Source organism: Vombatus ursinus, unplaced genomic scaffold (genome assembly GCF_900497805.2).
Source record: "Vombatus ursinus unplaced genomic scaffold, bare-nosed wombat genome assembly UNPS02009205.1, whole genome shotgun sequence".
NCBI classification, from domain to species: Eukaryota; Metazoa; Chordata; class Mammalia; order Diprotodontia; family Vombatidae; genus Vombatus; species Vombatus ursinus.
Window position 1 is genome coordinate 60,101,088 of NW_020948983.1, and position 18,923 is coordinate 60,120,010.

Sequence of the window (18,923 nt, forward strand, 5' to 3'; positions counted from 1 at the left end):
CTGGTTAGGGAGAGAAGACACATACATATTAAATGGAGGACAATAGAGCATATTCTAGGCCTATTTATGTGGTACAGATGACAAGGAGGAACTAAAGGAATTCAGGAGGAAGAAGGGGTCATATAAATTTCGGGGAAAAAAGTGGGACAAACATCAAACCTTAAAATAACAGGTGCTGATTATCTGCTGTGTGCAAGGCAGTGTGCTGCTTATGCATTCATGAATTCAAAGAAGCACATGAAAAGGCCATTACCCCCAAGGAACCTTTGGTTAAGCAGGATGGGGGTGGGAGGGGAGGTGGAAGGAAGTTGTATGTGGAAAGATTGGCAGCACAAGGCATTGTGTGAAAAATAACTTAGGAAATAAAATAAAAATACAGAAAAAAAAAAGGGCAGCTAGCCCTGGAGTCAAGGGGACCTGAGTTCAAATGTGACCTCAGACACTAGCTGTGTGACCCTGGGCAAGTCGCTTAACCCCAATTGCCTAAAAAAAAATAAATAAAAATACGAAAAGTAACTTAGGAATAGTACGAATGATAAGTGTTATAGGACTTGACCTGGGACTTGAAGGAGGGGAGAAAGGCACTTTAGGAGGTTGCGAAGAACATGTGCAAAGGCATGGGAGATGGGAATAATTAGTGTTGAGTTCTGTATCCTCTATACAATCATCCTAGGGAATTAGATCTCACCAAATCTAAGTTCCTTTTCTAAGATCCCTTTAACATTTTATATCATTCTCAGAACTCAGAGGTGGGAAAGATCACTGTAAGCTGGGGGTAGTCAAGCAGTGCTTCATGGAAGTGGAAAGAAGCAGAGGGAAGATTTGATTAATTAAGTTAATGAGTGAGTGCTACTTTCCCACGAAATTGTAAAATATGAAGTTTTTACTCTCCAAAAATAATTCCTTCATGGGACTCATCTATCTATCTACCACTTACATCAACAGGTTCTGCCATAGCCTATTCTGCATACTCATTTCCTGCCATGTTGGTTTGTACCACCTTCCATCACTACTTTGTGTCCCTGGCCGTGCTGAATACCATTTTAAGCATCGGACTTTCCTGCTACTCCAGGTATCCTTGGTATCCTTTTTCTCTAGGGGGGCATTGGCTGCCTTACAGCTATTAACTGTTCAGATGGTTTGAAAGAAAAGCAAAAAAGGAGAAGCAGAATAATGGGTCTCACTCATGGAATGACTAAATTGGTACAATTGGTGCTAGAGCCCAGGAGGAGGGGGCATATTGAGACTCTTAAGTGGGAAGGTAGAATAGTACACTGGATTTGGAGTTGGAGGACTTGAGTTCAAATTTCATCTTCAGTACTTACTGCCTATATGACCTTGAGGAAGAAGACACTTCACCTTTCTGGGAGTCAGTTTCCTTATCTGTAAAATAAAGGGGTTAAACCTCTGAAAGTCTTTCCAGGTCTAAGTCAACAATGGCAAGTATAGGTCTGGGGTCAAATAGCAGTTCTACCTAACTTGAACATGGCAAGCTGATGTCCAGGTTGAATTAGGTTTCCATGGATTTCCAATGCCCCATCTTGTTCTGTTCTCTACTTAGTATACCTAGTTATAGAGGACAGGTCTGGAACTCCACATGAGAATCCTTACTTTTGCCTGTAGTATCATGTAGAGGCATCATAGGGGGTGTAACGGGTAGGATACTGGCCTTGGAATCATGAAAACTTGGCTTCAAATCCTTGCCTCTGACAATTACTAGCTAAGTGGTCCTGGACAAGTCACTAAACTTCTAGTATTTTTCAGGTAACTCTTTAGGAATCATTTACGAAGTCACAAACTGGTTCTAATGTGTGTAGCTACCACTTGGGGGTAACCTGGGGAGTTCCCCACAGGCACTTGAGTATTTGTATCATTCTCTATATTACTATATAGGACTCCCCACAAAATTATGAGGGGGCAGGGAATTTCTGTCATCTTTTTTTCTTATATTCCAGCACCAAACTTTATTTTCCATGGAGAGGAAGTCTGATACAGAGAAAACAGTGCTGCACTTGGCATCCTGAACTGAACTTGGGGTCACCAGACCTGATTTCAAATCCTAGCCTTGCCCTTGATCATTTGTGTGAGCTTAGGGGGAAAATACTCCTCACCTCTCTGGGTCTCAGTTTCTTTGCTGTAAAATGATGGGGCTAAACTAGATGACCTTTCAGGATCCTTTTAGCACCAGAAATCTGTGGTAGCATCTATGATACTAAAAGCAGGCCTTAGAATCAGAAGAGCTGGATTCAAGTCCTGTTTCTACTTCAGACTGCCTCTGTGACTCTAGATAGGATGTGATAAAAATGGTTAATAATATTAATGTTAATAAAATGATTAATAAGTTAAGTCTTATTGAGACTGGGAAGAAAGTATGTGTCTTTTGCATACCGGATGGACTAGTTTTTGGAAAAAGCACTATGGATTTTTGGATAGTCTCAGGATTTTTGTCACAACATGTGTCCCCCTTACTGTCCTGAGCCAATACTGTTGCTATTTTCCATGAGTGAATATCTTCTAGTTTAAATATCCTCTCTTGATTTCTCTCTGTAAGATGCTGATTTAGAGGTTGCTGTGTTCTCTTGAAAATATCCCTAGGCAGCCTCTTTTCCCCCACTTTATCATCCTAGAGTACACAGTGGTCCCAGAAAAAAATCTTTTAGGAAATAGAGGAATGCTGGAAAGGATGATCCATCCTGGCTATAAATTAAATAAGCTATTAAGGTATTTTTTCCTCCCCCCCATCTTCTCAAGGATCTCAGTCAAATCAATCAACAAGCATTTATTAAGAATCGCCATGTGCCAGGCACTGACTATGTTAGATGCTGGGAACCAAAAGGCGAAAAATAAACAGTCCCTGCCCTCAAGGAAGGGCACACATCATTCTACTGGGGAAAATAGGTTGTACTCATTTAAGGATATGTAAAAATATACAAAATAAATAGAAGTAGGTACTGGTTAGCTAAGAGAGATGGGAACGCATACTTAAAACACAGTTACTCCCCTCAAAAAGCTTACAGTTCAGTTGAAAAGATAAAAAATTTGTTAATGAGGGTAATTATGAACAAAAGATGTCACTGAGGCAATACATGATTAATGTCAAGTGAGTGACCCAGACAGTGTAGTGTAATCCAAGGAACACTAGATTGGGAGTTGATAAACTGGCTTCTAGTACTATCTCAGACCATAAAACTGGGTTTCAGTTTTCTCATCTGTAAATGAGGAGATTGAACGAGGTTATTTCTGAGATCCCTTTAACAGTCCTATCATTCTCAGAATTCAGAGGCGGGAAAGATAATTGTAGGCTGGGGATAGTCGACTAATGCTTCATGGAGGAGGAAAAAGATAGGGGAAGATTTGATTTATTAAGTTAATGACTGAGTGCTACTTTCCCATGAAATTGCATTACATGAGTTTTTAACTTTCTGAAAATAACAAAAGTTTTGTAGGCTTTTTGTAACTCACCAACAAACCACCAGGTTGTATTATTTCCACCTTCATTCTAACTGGGAATGGGTCAGTTGGCCTTCAGCTGTTGGGACTTTTTTTTTTGGAGGGGAGTTTGATGTGACATGTCAATATCTTTGTAAAGATTTGCAAAGATTGCTTGGCAAAGGTGCTCTGGTGTCCAGTCCAAGGATCTTCTTGAGACCTTGAGTTTTCTGTAAATGTCCCCAAGTCAAATAGAATAGAGTATTTCTGTTTACTTACTGGGCAGATCCATGTCAACTCCCAGCAGCCTCAGCTTACCTGCATTGCTCTACTTCTTTTTTATCTTAAACAACAGAAGAGGCCAAACCGGGTCAAAAAAGTAGTAGACTGTGCCACATAGGGACTTTAGCCAAAGGTGGCAGAAAAGAACTGGGAAATACTGAGAGTAGAGGAGGCCTGCAAAGCCATGATTTTGTGACCTTTCAAGGATATGAATATTCTTGGAATTCAAGCAAGGAGCTTATTTTTGTTGTTTTAGATTCTGTTTCTTCTTCATTTCTTTTCCTTCCCTTTCTGTGTTTATCACTTTCTCCTATTATTCTTTCAATGTTTTGTTTTCCATTTTCTTCAGGTTTTAATTCCATTTTTTTTTCTGGGACAGAGAGAGAATATGAAGTAAAGTCCATAGAGGGTGTATTGGTGAAAAGAACACTAGGATTAGGAATCAGTAGACTAACAGAGCCACCTTCCTTATTTTACAGATGAGAGAACTGAGGCCCAGAGAGATTCAGTGACCCACTAAAGCTTATTCTGTAAAATGAGGGAGGTGGCTTAAAGGACTTCTGAGGTCCCTTCTAGCTCTAATATTCTATGAATTTAATGTTACGATGTTTGTCAAAGACGTTCTACTCAACTTGACCCTTTCATATGGTCTTCCTCTTCCCTTCTTACAATGGCTCAGCCCTTTATTTGTAGAATGGTCAACAAGTGGGTTGAGAAAAGTAACTTCAGTTCCCTGAAGGGAATAAAAAATAATGCCATTTTCCACCTCTTCAAATTGTTAAAAGCTTTCCAGTTTTCAATGAAAGAAATCCAAGCTATGAAAAAATCAATATGAAAAAATTCTCTAAATCATTAACAGAGAAATGCAGCTCTGAAGTTCCATCTCGTATCAGGAAAATGCCATTTGTTGGAGGGGCTGTGGGAAAATGGGCATAGTAACATGGTCCAGTCATTTTAGAAAGTAATTTGGAGCTATGCCCCCAAAGTCACTCAACTGTGCTTATCCTTTGACTAGTGATATCAATTACTTCACAGAGATCAAAGAGGAAAAGGACCCATATGTTCAAAAATATACTAGCTCTTTTTGTTTTAGAAAAGAACTAGAAATGAAGGGGGTGCCCATCAATTGGGGAATGGCTGAACAGATTAGGTAAATGAATCCAATCTATCAATCAGTAAACATTTATAAATGTTTAGCTAACCAGCTAACCATGTATGTGCCAGGCACTGTGCTAAAAGCTAGGGCCACAAGAGGGGTAAAAGACAGTCCCTGCCCTCAAGGAGCTCACAATCTATATATAAACAAGCTATACAGAGGATAAATAGGAAATAATTAACGGAGAGAAGGCATTAGAATTGAGAGGGGTTGGGAAAGGCTTCCTGTAAAAGATGGGATTTTAGTTGAGACTTAAGGAAGTCAGGGAAGGCAATAGGTAGAACTGAGGAGGTAAAGCATTCCAGGCATGGAAGACAGCTAGAGAAAATTACAGTAGCCAAGATGTGGAGTATCTTGTTTGTGGAATAGTCAGAAGGCCAGTGCCACTATATTGAAGAGTACATGTCAGGGAGTAAGGTATGAGAAGCCTAGAAAGGTAGGAGGGAGCTACGTGATAAAGGACTTTGAATGATTTAGTGGCCTACATATTTCAGGCAGTGTAGTTTCATATTCTAAAATTCCATTTTAACAAGATATGGATATGTATAGCCTCCTGGGGTTCCTTGTCATAAGATTTTACCTGTAGCATATTTAACAATGGGATTCCTAAAGGTAATACTGACTTTTTGGAACTCCTCTATCCTTTTTTGGGGACAAAGAAAGAGAAGCTTTTTTTTTTAAATCTGTGTTTTTTTAGATCACAGGCCTATCAAGGGAAGAGAGTTGTTTTGCTATCCTGAAATGGGCCCTTAGATATCTCTTTACTTTGCTGGAATTAGGGCCCCAGCTGCTTCTATAAATGAGGTTGAACTAGATGATTCTTTTCTTTCCTTAATAGCATTTTATTTTTTTCCAATGACATGTAAAGATAGTTTTCAACATTCAGAATCAGAACAGAAGATTCTGTATTTGATCCTGGAGGTGACAGAGAGCCACTAGAGTTTATTGAGGGTGTGTGTGTGTGTGTGCGTGTGTGTGTGTGTGTGTGTGTGTGTGTGTGACACACACAACTGGGCCTGTGCTTTAGGAAAATCACTTTGGTTCCTGAATGGAGGATGTATTAGAGTGGGGAGAGACTTGAGGCAGGCAAATCCAACAGCTGGCTGAGCTGATGAGGTGATGAGGGCCTTCACTAGAGTGGTATTAGCAGTATTAGAAGAGAAAAGGGGGTTATATTTAAGAAGTGTCACAAAGATGAAATCAGCAGGCTTTGGCAACAGATTGGATTGTGTGTATGGGGAGGTGAGAGATGTGAGAGTTGAGAACGACTCCTAGGTTGCAAGCCTGAAGAACTAGGAGAATGGTGTTGCCCTCTACAATAATAAAGAAGTTAGGAGAGGGGTATAGGTTAAGGGGAAAGATAATAATGTGTTTTGTTTTGGACATATTTAGTTTAAGATGCCTACTGGACATCCAGTTCAAGATGTCTGAAAGACAGTTGGAGATGCAAGACTGGAGGTTAGCAGAGAAGGTGGGGCAGGATGGGTAGATTTGAGAATCATCAGCAGAGAGATGGTGATTACATCCATGGGAGCTGATGAGATCATCAAGTGAGGTAGTATAGAGGTAATGGAATATTACATCATAAGATGAAAGGGAAAGTTTCAGAAAATCTGGGGAAGACCTGTATGAACTGATGCAGAATGAAGTGAGCAGAACCAGGAGAACAATTTCTGCAATGACAACAACATTGTAAAGAGAAACAACTTTGAAAGACTTAAGAGTTCTGATCGATTCAATGTTCACTCATGATTTCAGAGAACTAATGATGAAACATGCTATCCACCTCCTGTCAAAGAAGTGATGACCCTCTGGTGCAGAATAAGACATACATTTTTGGATATAGCTAGTATGGTAATTTCTTTGGCTTAGCTATGCATATATGTTATTAGGGTTTTCCATTTCTTTTTTCTTTTCAATTTAAGAGTTGTGAGGGACTAGGATAGGGTACCCCCCCACAAAAAAAAGAGAAGCGTACTTGAAGCATTTTATATATATATATATATATATATATATATATATATATATATATATATATATATATATATATATACAAAACACACACACACACACACACACACAAGACCAAACAGAAGGCCAGAAAGCATTATAAACACACACTGAACAGCTTTGAAAATTACATGTTGAATTTATTATATGTCTTAAAGGAAAAGCAATTTGTACACAATTGCAATTTTATGTAAAATCTTTTTTTGTTCTACTGTGTGTATGAAAATGTTCATTTTATTTGCTGTTAAGTTCAGAATAAAAAATTTAAATTTAAAAAGCAAAAAAAAACTATTAAACTGTGAAAAGTCTATTTATCAGCAAGTCAAAAAAAAAAAAGCAACGTCATTCTATTACAGCATGTATCATTAAGGGCTAATCCTAGCTCTGTGATTCAGTACCTATGTGATATCTAACAAGTCACAGAGCCACTTTGGGCCCTCAGTTTCCTCATCTGCAAAGTGTGAGCGGATTGGATGACATCTTTTACAATTTTAAATTTATGCTCCTCTAATAAAACAGAGCCAAATATTTAATCTCTCTGGTAGGGAATGACCAACTGAAAAGAAGAGCTCTGGAGCTAGTCGGGGGGAAAAAAAAGGGGTCATGCATTCATTGCTCTTAATCCTTTTCCTTCTCTACACTCTATTATTTTGTGTTTGTGTGTATTTATTATTTTGTTTTAGTGGGTGATTTGGATGTTTTTAGGGCTTAAGGAGGTCAAAGAGAGTTGAAGAGTTTCTATTTAAAGAAGTACTCTCCCACTCACTCACCTCCCTCCCCCACCACCAAAAAAAATCTATGAAGAACTAGTTATCAAGCTCAGCTTTTCTCCCTCTCACTTAGATAGGGGAGCACTGATAGTTCAAAGGGCATGAAAGGTGATGGGAAGAATGCTGGGTTTGGAGTCAGAGGACCAAATTTTGATGCCTGGCTAAGATACTTGCTACCTATGTGACCTTGGGCAAGTCTCTTAATTTCTTTAGGCCTTAGTTTTTTTATCTGTAATATAAGGAATTGGATTAAATGACTTCTACCATCTCTTCAAACTCTAAAGCTATGATCCATATTCTGTCTTTTATAGAGTAGGAATGCTACATGGACTGGGACCAGAAAAAAGAAGAATTTGTTTTATAGGGTACATTATTTTTTGTTTGTTTGTTTTTTTAGTGAGGCGATCGGGGTTAAGTGACTTGCCCAAGTGTTTGGTCTGAAGGCAGATTTGAACTCAGGTCCTCCTAACTTCAGGGCTGATGCTCTATCCACTGCACCACCTAGCTGCCCCTAAGGATACATTATTGTTAATGAGATCAACAAAACATTGTTCCTATAAGCTATCTACTGGAACATGAAATAAATATCAGCCGCTTCCTTCAAACAGTATTAAGGTAAAATGAAACACAATCTGTAACCAAAAGAGATCTCCATGGGACAGAAAGGTTTTCGGATTGTTTTTTTTGTTGTTGTTGTTGTTTGTTTTTTTAAAGATTTAGTGGCCTACATATTTCAGGCAGTGTAGTTTCATATTCTAAAATTCCATTTTAACAAGATATGGATATGTATAGCCTCCTGGGGTTCCTTGTCATAAGATTTTACCTGTAGCGTATTTAACAATGGGATTCCTAAAGGTAATACTGACTTTTTGGAACTCCTCTATCCTTTTTTGGGGACAAAGAAAGAGAAGCTTTTTTTTTTAAATCTGTGTTTTTTTAGATCACAGGCCTATCAAGGGAAGAGAGTTGTTTTGCTATCCTGAAATGGGCCCTTAGATATCTCTCTACTTTGCTGGGATTAGGGCCCCAACTGCTTCTATAAATGAGGTTGAACTAGATGATTCTTTTCTTTCCTTAATAGCATTTTATTTTTTTCCAATGACATGTAAAGATAGTTTTCAACATTCATTTTTGTAAAATTTAGAGTTCCAAATTTTTCTCCCTCCCTTCCCCTCTCCCCAAGAGAGCAAGTAATCTGACATAGGTTATACATGTACAATCATGTTAAGCATATTTCCACATTAGTCATGTTGTGAAACAAGAATCAGAATGAAAGGGAAAAATCACAAGAAAGAGAAAAAAAGAGAAAATAGTATGCTTCCATCTGCATTTAGATTCCATAGTTCTTTCTCTGCATGTGGTTAGCATTTTCCATCATGAGTCTTTTGGAATTGTCTTGGATCATTGTATTGCTGAGAAGGGCTAAGTCTATCAGAGTTGATCATTGCACAATGTTGCTGTTAACTGTGTTCTCCTGGTTCTGCTCACTTCACTCAGCAACAGTTCATGTAAGTCATTCCAGGTTTTTCTGAAATCCACCTGCTCATCATTTCTTATAGCAAAATAGTATTACAGTACATTCATACATCACATTCAGACATTCCCCAATTGATAGTCATCCCCTCAATTTCCAGTTCTTTGCCACCATAAAAAGAACTGCTATAAATATTTTTGTATATGTGGGTCCTTTTCCCTTTTTTATGATCTCCTTGGGATACTAACCTAGTAATGGTATTACTGGATCAAAGGGCATGCACAGTTTTATAGCCCTTTGGGCATGTGAACTAAATGATTCTTTTGAGTCTGATATTCTAGGATGACAAAACAAGTTGTAAAGTGAGACCCCCCTCCTACCCCTACCTTGATTATCATAACTTCTCCCCACTTCCTCAGCAGGGAGATAGAAGTGGCCTCTTTTTGCAATGTAGTTGTTAAGTCTTTTTCTCTGCCCAGCTTCCACCTCTCCTCCTCCTTTCCTCTATTGCTGTCTCTTTCCTCTTTTTCTTTCCTTTTAGGATCAGTTTTGCAGCTGAAGACCATCATTCTACTCACCTTTGCAGAAGCACTTAATCGAGGTCACCTTCCACAATGGGCGAAATATTGATTAGAATCCCAGGAAATCCATAGTTTTGTGAATGGCCAAGTAAGTGTAAGTGGCCAAGTCACCATCCTGTCCTTGGAGTGAAGGGGCAGGGACCACAGAAAATAACAAAAGCTTTTTTCTGACTATGATTCTATGATTTTGTCACCTTGAAAATAAGAGTTATGTCAGGGCAAGAGGAAAATATAGAGCAAATTTTTAGTTTTTAGGTAGGATCAAGTGGATCTTAACTAGGCCTGAAGGCAATGAAGCATGTGTACTGATTTGAGTGACAAGAGGAGAGATGATCAACATTTGAATTCTCCCAATGTAAAAGGTCGCTTATAGAATAGGAAATCCTAATAGCCCATGTTCCCGGATGCAGTCTACTTAGTGATCTGGTGTCATGCGGTGGGTCCCACCTGAGAAAAGAAGTAGGTGACCAGGACGATGAAAAAACCTTGAAATAACAGGACCAGCTGAAGGAAATGTGGATGTTTAGCTTAGAGAAGATTGGAGGGAGAGATATGATAGCTCTCCTTACCAGGAAGACTGCCATGTGGAACAGGGTGTAAAGTAGATTTGTTTTACTTGACCCCAGAGGATCAACTGGAAGTAATTGATGAAGTTTGCTGAGGCAGATTTCAGCTCCATGTAAGGAAAATCTAAGTATTAGAAGTGTCCAAAAGTCAAACGGGCTGCCACTTTGGATAGAGGGTCCTCCTTCACTTCAAGTGAATGCTAAATTGTTGTCTTTCATTCTCAAAGAGGACCAATGACATGAGGAAGGTGATATCTTGACTTACAGGTGAATTGGATTTAAGTGAAGCAGGGCTGTCCAAAGTCACCAGCCTCACTCTTTCCTCCTGAGCCATCTGGGTCCGGTGGCTAGACATAGATCTTAGGGGCAGGTAGGTAGCACAGTGGAAAAAGCACCACGCTTGAAGCAGAGGACTCCTCTTCATGAGTTCAAATCCAATCTTAGACACTTACTAGCTGACCCTGGGCAAGAATGCTGAATAACTACTTGAGAGGGGAATGTTGTACAGGGAATTGCTAATTAGGTACAGATTGAACTAGATGGTCCCTACTAAGCCTGAGGTTCTAGCATAAAAGAAAAAGTATTGAACTAGGAATTAAATTTGAATTTTAATCCCATTAACTAGTACAATGATAGGCAGGTCATCTCTCTGGGTTCCAGCTTCCTCATCTATAAAATGAGTAGAATTAACCAGATGATTAAGATCTCCTCAGATTCTGACATTCATGGCTTCTTTGTGCTATATATGGCCTTATGTATCTGCCATGGGATAGCTAATCTAATAGCAAGTCTTTCAGAATCTGATGCCAGCCAGATTTCAAAATAATATAACCTGATTTAAATCCATTGTAAGTCACATTGTGAGTCACATGACTGACTCTTGTGTTTTGTAAACATTAACTGATTAAAATTTTTTTATACATGAGAGTGGTGAAGGATGTCCATCCCTCTTCAGGGACGACAGAAGCAGCATTGCTTCCCAGGAGACAATATGCATCAATTAGTGAAAAAAGCAGTGATCTTGGAGATATAAGAGACCTAGGTCTGTGTTCTGTAGGCAGCATGGTACAGTGGAAAGAGCAATGACTGGAGTCAGAGGACCTTTGGCAAATCATGTCCTTCCCTGGGCCTCAGTTTATTCATCTGTAAAATGAGGTTAGACTAGGCAGCCAGCCTCTGAGGACCCTTTTAGCTCTAGATTTATGATTCTTTGTCACTTAACATCTTGTTCCAACATTTATTTTCCCTGTGACCCTAGAAAAATGAGTTTCAACTTTTCCATCTTGTAAAATTGCAATAGCAGTATTTATATTTCTTCACAGAGTTAATGGGGAAAAAAAACACTTGCAAAGTTAGAGATACTATAAAAACGTCTAGTAATCCCTGAAAAGGTTTCTAGAGTGTGAGAATTCTTTAGTTATACCTTACCAGTATCCTCTGTGTTTTAAGTATGGAAACAGGACAATTAATAGAATAAAAATGGAAAAGATTTGTAAAGGTTACTATTAAAAAAAACTACTCTCACCATTAAGGACAGTAGAGCCAGCACACTTGGACTTTACTATTACAGCTGCAGATGTTCTTATAGGAGAGTTAGAAATAGCACGGAGGAGAATATAGATGGAAAAAACATCTGTATTGGACCAAGTATATATAGAGATATGTGCTGAAGGAGAGACAATTGTGAGAGTGCTGACGGATCAACATACAAAGTATCTGAAGTGTGGGGGAGAGGGAGATACCAAAAGTGTGTGGAAAAAACCTCAGACCTTGATAATATATTTTTTTAAAAAGTGATCAAGGGGCAGCTATGTGGCACAGTGGATAGAGCTCCAACCTTGGAGTCGGGAGGACCTGAGTTCAAATTCAGCCTCAGACACACGATACTTAGTAGTTGTGTGACCCTGGGCAAGTCACTTAACCCCATTGTCTCACCAAAAAACAAACAAACCAAAAAAAAGTGATCAAGAAAACATCAACTACTGCTTGATATGCCTAGTGGTCTGCCATCTACACAAAATTTTTATGTACCTCCTCAGTGAGGATATTAGTAGAGAACAAGAAAACTTTCACAAGCAATATTCAACAATGGACCATACCTTTACAATTTCATAATTAACTGAAAGTTATAGATCCAATTTGCCTATTTTTTGTTGATTATGAAAAAGGATTTGATTTGGGAGAGGACAATGCAATCTTAAAGACTCCTATCCAACTAAATGTCTTCCATCCACACATTAAAATCATTCAAGATTACTTGAAAGACATAACAGAAATAACTCTGTTCAGCAATCCACAGATCATAAACATTAGGCAAGGCTGAAACAGAGAGATGTATGCTTGCTAAAGATGTGTGCCTTTGGGATCAAGGAGATCCAATACTGAATCCAAGTTGTAGAGCCGTTGGATTCTTTGTGGATGGTGAGGTTCTTTAGTTTTGCTGTTTGCATATGACATTGTGCTGGTTGCATGAAGCCCTAGAACATTGCAGAGCCTCATGGAAGAGATTCTCAGCCACTTACAAGGCTGAGGCCTAATCATGTAGGAAAGAGCAAGTAGAATAATTTTATTACTTGGATTATTGTCTGTTGCCTAGATAATGACATATATTTGAATAGATAAACTATAGAGCTTGTCTATCAGTACTAACTGTGTGACTCTGGGTAAGTCACTTAACCCCATTGCCTAGCAAAAAAACAAAAAGGCATGAAATATAAAAGTTTCAAAGAATTAAAAATGAGTATTACATGGAGGACAATGGAAAGGTACAAGGTGGATATGAACAGACTGCAGCATGTAATCAATGAAGAGCTTTGAAGAACAAGAGTAAAGGATGTTATCAGGGATATGTATGGTCAATTGATCAATCAACAAGTATTTGATAAGCTCCTACTATGTGTTGAGCATGGTGCTAGGCACCAGAAATACACGTATAAAGAATGATAGGAAAAGAACATGGACTGGTGACATGGCAAGAGTGAGGGGTAATAAGTGGACAGCCAGTGTTCCATTGGTCCCCTACTGATGTCAAGAGAAGACCTCTAGCAAGGAGACCTCTAGCACCTTGGGAGTCACTCTAGTGAACTTTTGGAGGACATGGCTGAATTTCACAGGATGGACATGTGTGGATGAGTGATGATCTGTCCTAAGGGAGCTTCTACATTGATGACTTAATAGATTCAGTTGAATATTGAGAGTTTATCTGGAGATTGTAGCAAAGCATTTGACCAAGTCTTTGTGTAGAAAAGATGAAGAACTGTGGGTTAGGGATAGCATAATTTGAAAATGGCTTTAAAACTGGTTGAATGGCTATACCCAAAGAGTAGTCATTAACGGTTCAATGTCAACTTGGATGTCCTTAATGGACTGCTCCCAGCAAAGATCTGCGCATGGCCCTGAGCAATTTTAACATTTTGATCAATGACTTGAATAAAGGCAAAGATGACATGCTTTTCAAATGTATAGATAATCCAAAGTTGAAAGGATCACAGAGCTAATATTTTATGGCAGTCAGAATTCAAAAAGATCTTGACAGCCTAGAACACTGGGACTAAATCAAAAAAAGATGAAATTTAGGTAGGGATCAATGTAAAGTCTTAAACTTGAACTCAAAAAATAAACTTCATATACATACATATACATATATGTATATATGTGTATATACATATATATGTGTATATATATATACACACATACATACATGTTATACAGCAATGCATCTGAAAAAGATCTGGCGTTTTAGTAAACTGCAGCTAAGTGTGAATCAACAGGGTAGCATAGTAGCCAAGAAAGCTAATGCAATCATAGGCTGCATTGAGGCATAGTGTCTACAACTGTTCTAGCCAGGCCTACACAGCTGTAGTATTGTGTTAAATTCTAGTCTCTGTATTCTCGTAAGGACATTGGTATAAGTGCAAAATTTTACAGAGTGTGACTAGGACAGTGAAGGGCCCTGAGATACTGCCACACCAGATTTGCTTGAAAGATCTGGTGCCCTAGGCTTTGGATTAGTTATTTTTAAAGTGATACTACGTTGGGGGAGATATGGTTGGACTAGATGGTCATTTGAAGTCCCATCTGGGTCTAGACGTATGATTCCTATGATCCCCCATTGTGTTTAGGAGGAAGTGAAGGGTGATATGAGAACAAGTATTTGTTAAACACCAACTATGTGCCAGGCACTGTACTAAGTGCTCTACAAATATTTACTTAATCTTCAAAACAACCCTGAGAAGTAGATGCTATTATTATCTCCATTTTACAGATGAGGAAACCAAGGCAGAGGTTAAAATGACTTGCCTAAGGTTACACTACTACTCAGTATCTGAGACTGGATAGACTCAGGTCTTCCTGACTCCAGGCCCAGTGGTCTATCCACTGGGCCACATAACTTCTGCCTGGAGAAGAGAATATTTGTCTTCATATAGTTAAAGGGCTGTCACATTGATAAGATTCTTTTTTTCCACCTGGCCCCAAATGGCAGAATCTATGAGCCCTGTAATAGGTAGAAATTGTACTGAATCCATCTTAATCATGATGTAAGGGAAAACTTCCCTACAGTTAGATATCCCAAAGTGAAACGAACCTCCTCTGGAGATCCAGTGAGTTTCCCTTCACTAGAGATCTTCAAAGCAATGGTGAGACATTTGTGGTGTATGTTATAGAAGGCAAGAATTCTTGTTCAGGCTAAATTAGTTGGACTCAATCACCTCTGAAATCCCTTTCAATTCTGGGATACTGTGATTCTATGAGTTATTATACTTATATAACCTATGACTTCATCAGTGTGGGAGTTCTCTCTGTCAGTGAAGACTGAAACTTGTTAGATGGTCTATTGAGAGCTATATATTGAATATAGCCAGTCCGATGGGGAACTACTCCAAACTTTGTGAGTCTGCACCTCCAACAATAGACATGAAGTCTCTCATTAGGCCTTACTAACATCATAACATTAGGATCTTACTTTCTGGAGGTATAGCCTTCAAAGACCAAGGGTTACCTCTATAGCATAAAGAGGAATCAGAGTGGGATTTTAAGGGAGAGAGCTATTATTGTGAGTCAGATATTTTCCTTTTTTTTTTTTTTTTGGCTAGGCAATGGGGTCAAGTTACTTGCCCAGGTCACACAGCTAGTAAGTGTTATGTGTCTGAGGCCGGATTTGAACTCAGGTCCTCCTGACTCCAGAATCGGTGCTCTCTATCCACTGTGCCACCTAACTGTCCCAGATATTTTCCAAGTGACACAAAAATACTTCAGTTAGGGGGCAGCAAGTTAAAAGACTTCATCAGGATTTCACGAAGTGTGGTGTTAAAATTACAACCTAGGATTATTGTGGCTCTTTATCTGGTGCCTGGGGTTATTAGACAGAAAGGCCATTTTAGTTTGGGTTATAAAGATAATTTTTCCACTATTAGGAATTCCCATTATTTCCCATTCTTCAGGAAAGCTAGTTATCTTGAAGTTTAAGACCAAATATACAGCTGATTTTTTTTTAATATCTTGGGATTTTTTGAGTCTAGCTTTTGTGACTTATCAATACTTCCCCCTCCCCCCCTTATTCTTCCTCCTCCTTTCTATTTTTTTCTCTTCCTTTATAGTGCTTACTTTCTGAACTTGAACCTGGTTTTTGTTTTATTTTGTTTTGTTTAAACAATATTGACAAGTTGGTGGCCAGGGAAGGAAGGGGGATGTTAGTAGCAGGTTTTATTAGAAATTTGGAATAGGAGGAGTTGAAATACAAATAAAGTCAGGTCTTTAGGTAGCTGTGGATTTCCACAGCCCATGAAAAGTATTCCTTTCACCCATTAATATAGAGAACAGCTGTATTAGCTGACAAACATGTAGGTGTGGGAGAGAGAGAGAGATGGACTTAGAGTCAGAAGATCTGAATTCAAATCCTGTCTGATATACTAACTGTGTAAGCAAGTGTCTTAAAGTCTCAGTCTCAGATTCTTCATCCACAAAATGAGGATAATAGTAACACCTAGCTCTGAGAGTTGTTGTAAGGATCAAATGAGATAATATAAGTAAAGTGCTTTGCCGACCTTAAAGCACTATATAAATGCTAGATATTAGGCACTTGATGGCTTTTGGGAAAATTACACAACTAGTAGGATTAAGCTATGATGTATTGGCAAAAGCCTTGTATTTAAAATTAGAGGATACAGGTTCACATACTGGTTGTGCAGCATAACATTTATACTTATTGGTGGCAAGTCATTCATTCTCTCTGGGGACTAGACTAGCTGCCTTCTAGACTCTTCGCAAGCCTGAAATCTGATGTAGTAAAAAGCATAAGGGACTTAAGGCAGACAACCTTGGCTCTACTCTCAGCTCTACCGCTTACCAGATGCGTAAACTTGGATAAGTAGTAATCGCTCTCACCCTTATTTTTCCTGGTTTGTAAAATGGGAATAATACTCGCAAGGCTGTTGTAAAGATCAAATAAGATAAAACATTGAAAATACTTTGAGAATTGCAAAAGGGACATATAAACATGAGTTGTAAAAATCATTTCTCAAGGAACTGTACAAAAATTTGCTTGATAGAAGTGGGACTTTTAGGCAGGTTGTACAGAGAAATAAACGGTAAGATATAAAGGCAAAAGTGGAGGGTGGGGTGGGAACAGGACCTTAAATTTTGATGAAAATCCTAGCTACAAAATTAAAATTTGGCTAGTGTTGAGAGGGCCAAAGAATACTTTGTTTTTAGTTAGGCACTTAATAAATCTTGAGAGTCTATGTTTTACTCTGTTTCGATCAGTCAGATAATCTTGCCTTTACAACTCTTTAGGCAGCAGCAGAACACTGGTATGATATTACTAGATACATCATATCTAAGTGTTGGGTTTTCTGTTTGTCTCTAGCATTCTGAATCAATTAGCTTCATTTATATTTGTGAGATTGCCATAAGAGCTGGTCAGCACGTCAGTTCTGCAGGCAGGCTGGCTTACCAACAGAGACCTCGGTGTTTGCTTTGTTGCAGCAACCCATTTTTTTGCTCCTAACTCCCCCATGTCTTACTGTCAACTGTTCTGTTTGTGCTATCAACTCGACAAACTCCACTCTCATTTACTTAAATTTCAGAAATACAGCCTGTTTCTGTGTGCAGTACTGTTGACTGTGCCCTGCTATTGTCTGCCTTCCTTTTTAGCCATTATCATCACTCATTTTAATATTTCATCTATCTTACGACTTGGAGGGGGTAGTGGGGGAAAAGAAACAATGGATTCATACTATTTCTGCTTCCTTAAGACTTGGGTTAAAGATGTATTAAATATTTCAAAAACTTCCCCAAGTCATTAAATGCCTAATTGAGCCACTGAGCTTAATGGTAATAACCTGATGAGATTCTGATTAATTACATCATAACCTTCATAGAAACATACAGAAGGCAAAAAAATGTTAACTGACCTGTTTCACTCAGCTCTGTCTGTGCATATATCCTCTCCTACTCCCCTCTGCTAGTGAACACATGGTCATTGTTCTTCATGTCTTATTTGAATTTTAAATGGCTCTTTGGAAATTGAATGACATGACCCGCTGTGTGTCTTTTCCCTCTCTTCGCTCCCTCCCTGACTTGGCTGGTATCCCCTCCAGTCTTGTTTCATTTGTTTCTTGTCAAGTGATTGGGACATATTTTTTTTCACCTGCTAGTATTGAGATGGGGTCACTTGTCAGAAATTGAAAATGATGGTGGTAAAGTTTGCATGTAAACAAAAGCATTTATATGAAACTGCTTTAGTCGTTTTCTTTATATCTCTGACCCTAATGTATTTTGGCATTTTTCCTGAAAATGTTTCTTTACTCTCCACTTCCTTTCTTCTAATTTGATCCAGATTCCTCGAAATTCAGAAGCCCAGGCTCTGTAAGCTGTTACGCATCCTGGCCTTTGCATATCCCTACTCCTGGGACACCATCCCCATCATTTGCAGGGTATGATGGCTCAGTTATGTTTTTATGTAAGTGCCTAATAAGATATCGCAATCAACAAATATTTACTGAGATGATGACAGGTGCAAAGCTTTGGATAGGAAACAAAAACATATCAGATATTGTATCTTTAAGTCGGACAGGTAAGCGATGTGCATGAGAAGATAATTAACAATACGTGAACTGAGTGCCAAGTGAGTGTTACAGGCAGTAAAGTGCCATGATTTCATGGGAGAAAGAAACCACCATGGATTGGGATGGTTGGAACTTGAACTTGATCTTGAAGGATGAATGTCATTTTAAATAAGCAGACAAGAGGAAGAATATTCTAGGCAAGAGGAATGGCATGAATAGAGCCTTGGAGGCAGGAATGTAAACGGTTTATTTGAAAGACAGCAGTTGATATTGTGAATATAACAGGCTGTTGGGAGAGGGAAACTTGGCAAAGGCAGGGAAGAAAGGGAACTTATGATTTGCTCGGAGTTATGCTCAGCACTACAGGAGATAAAGTAGTAATATGACAAAATGCCTGTTCTCATAGTGCTTCTAATCTATCTGGGAAAATAAGATTACAACAACAACAACAACAACAAAATAAGACATAATTTTGTGTAAAATTGGGTGTGATATAGATTATGGAGACATTTATTATAAAATGTAAACTTTATTCCAAATAGTCAGGAGTATAATGGTTAATCAAATATATTTTTGCTTGATATATCAT

General features: G+C 38.6%; 1 protein-coding gene across 8 annotated transcripts in view; it reads left to right on the plus strand.

Moving 5' to 3' along the window:
* The window catches only part of KIF23 (kinesin family member 23), a 136,660-nt gene that overhangs the window by 67,144 nt on the left and 50,593 nt on the right, over positions 1-18,923 (plus strand). For 6 of the 8 annotated variants that reach the window (XM_027851748.1, XM_027851754.1, XM_027851750.1 and 3 more), the window contains one exon: positions 946-1,072. In XM_027851748.1, coding sequence (XP_027707549.1) covers positions 946-1,072 — 127 coding nt within the window. Of the gene's footprint in view, positions 1-746; positions 843-945; positions 1,073-18,105; positions 18,203-18,923 lie in introns of those variants that run through there. The other 2 variants (XM_027851758.1, XM_027851755.1) reach the window with 2 other exon arrangements.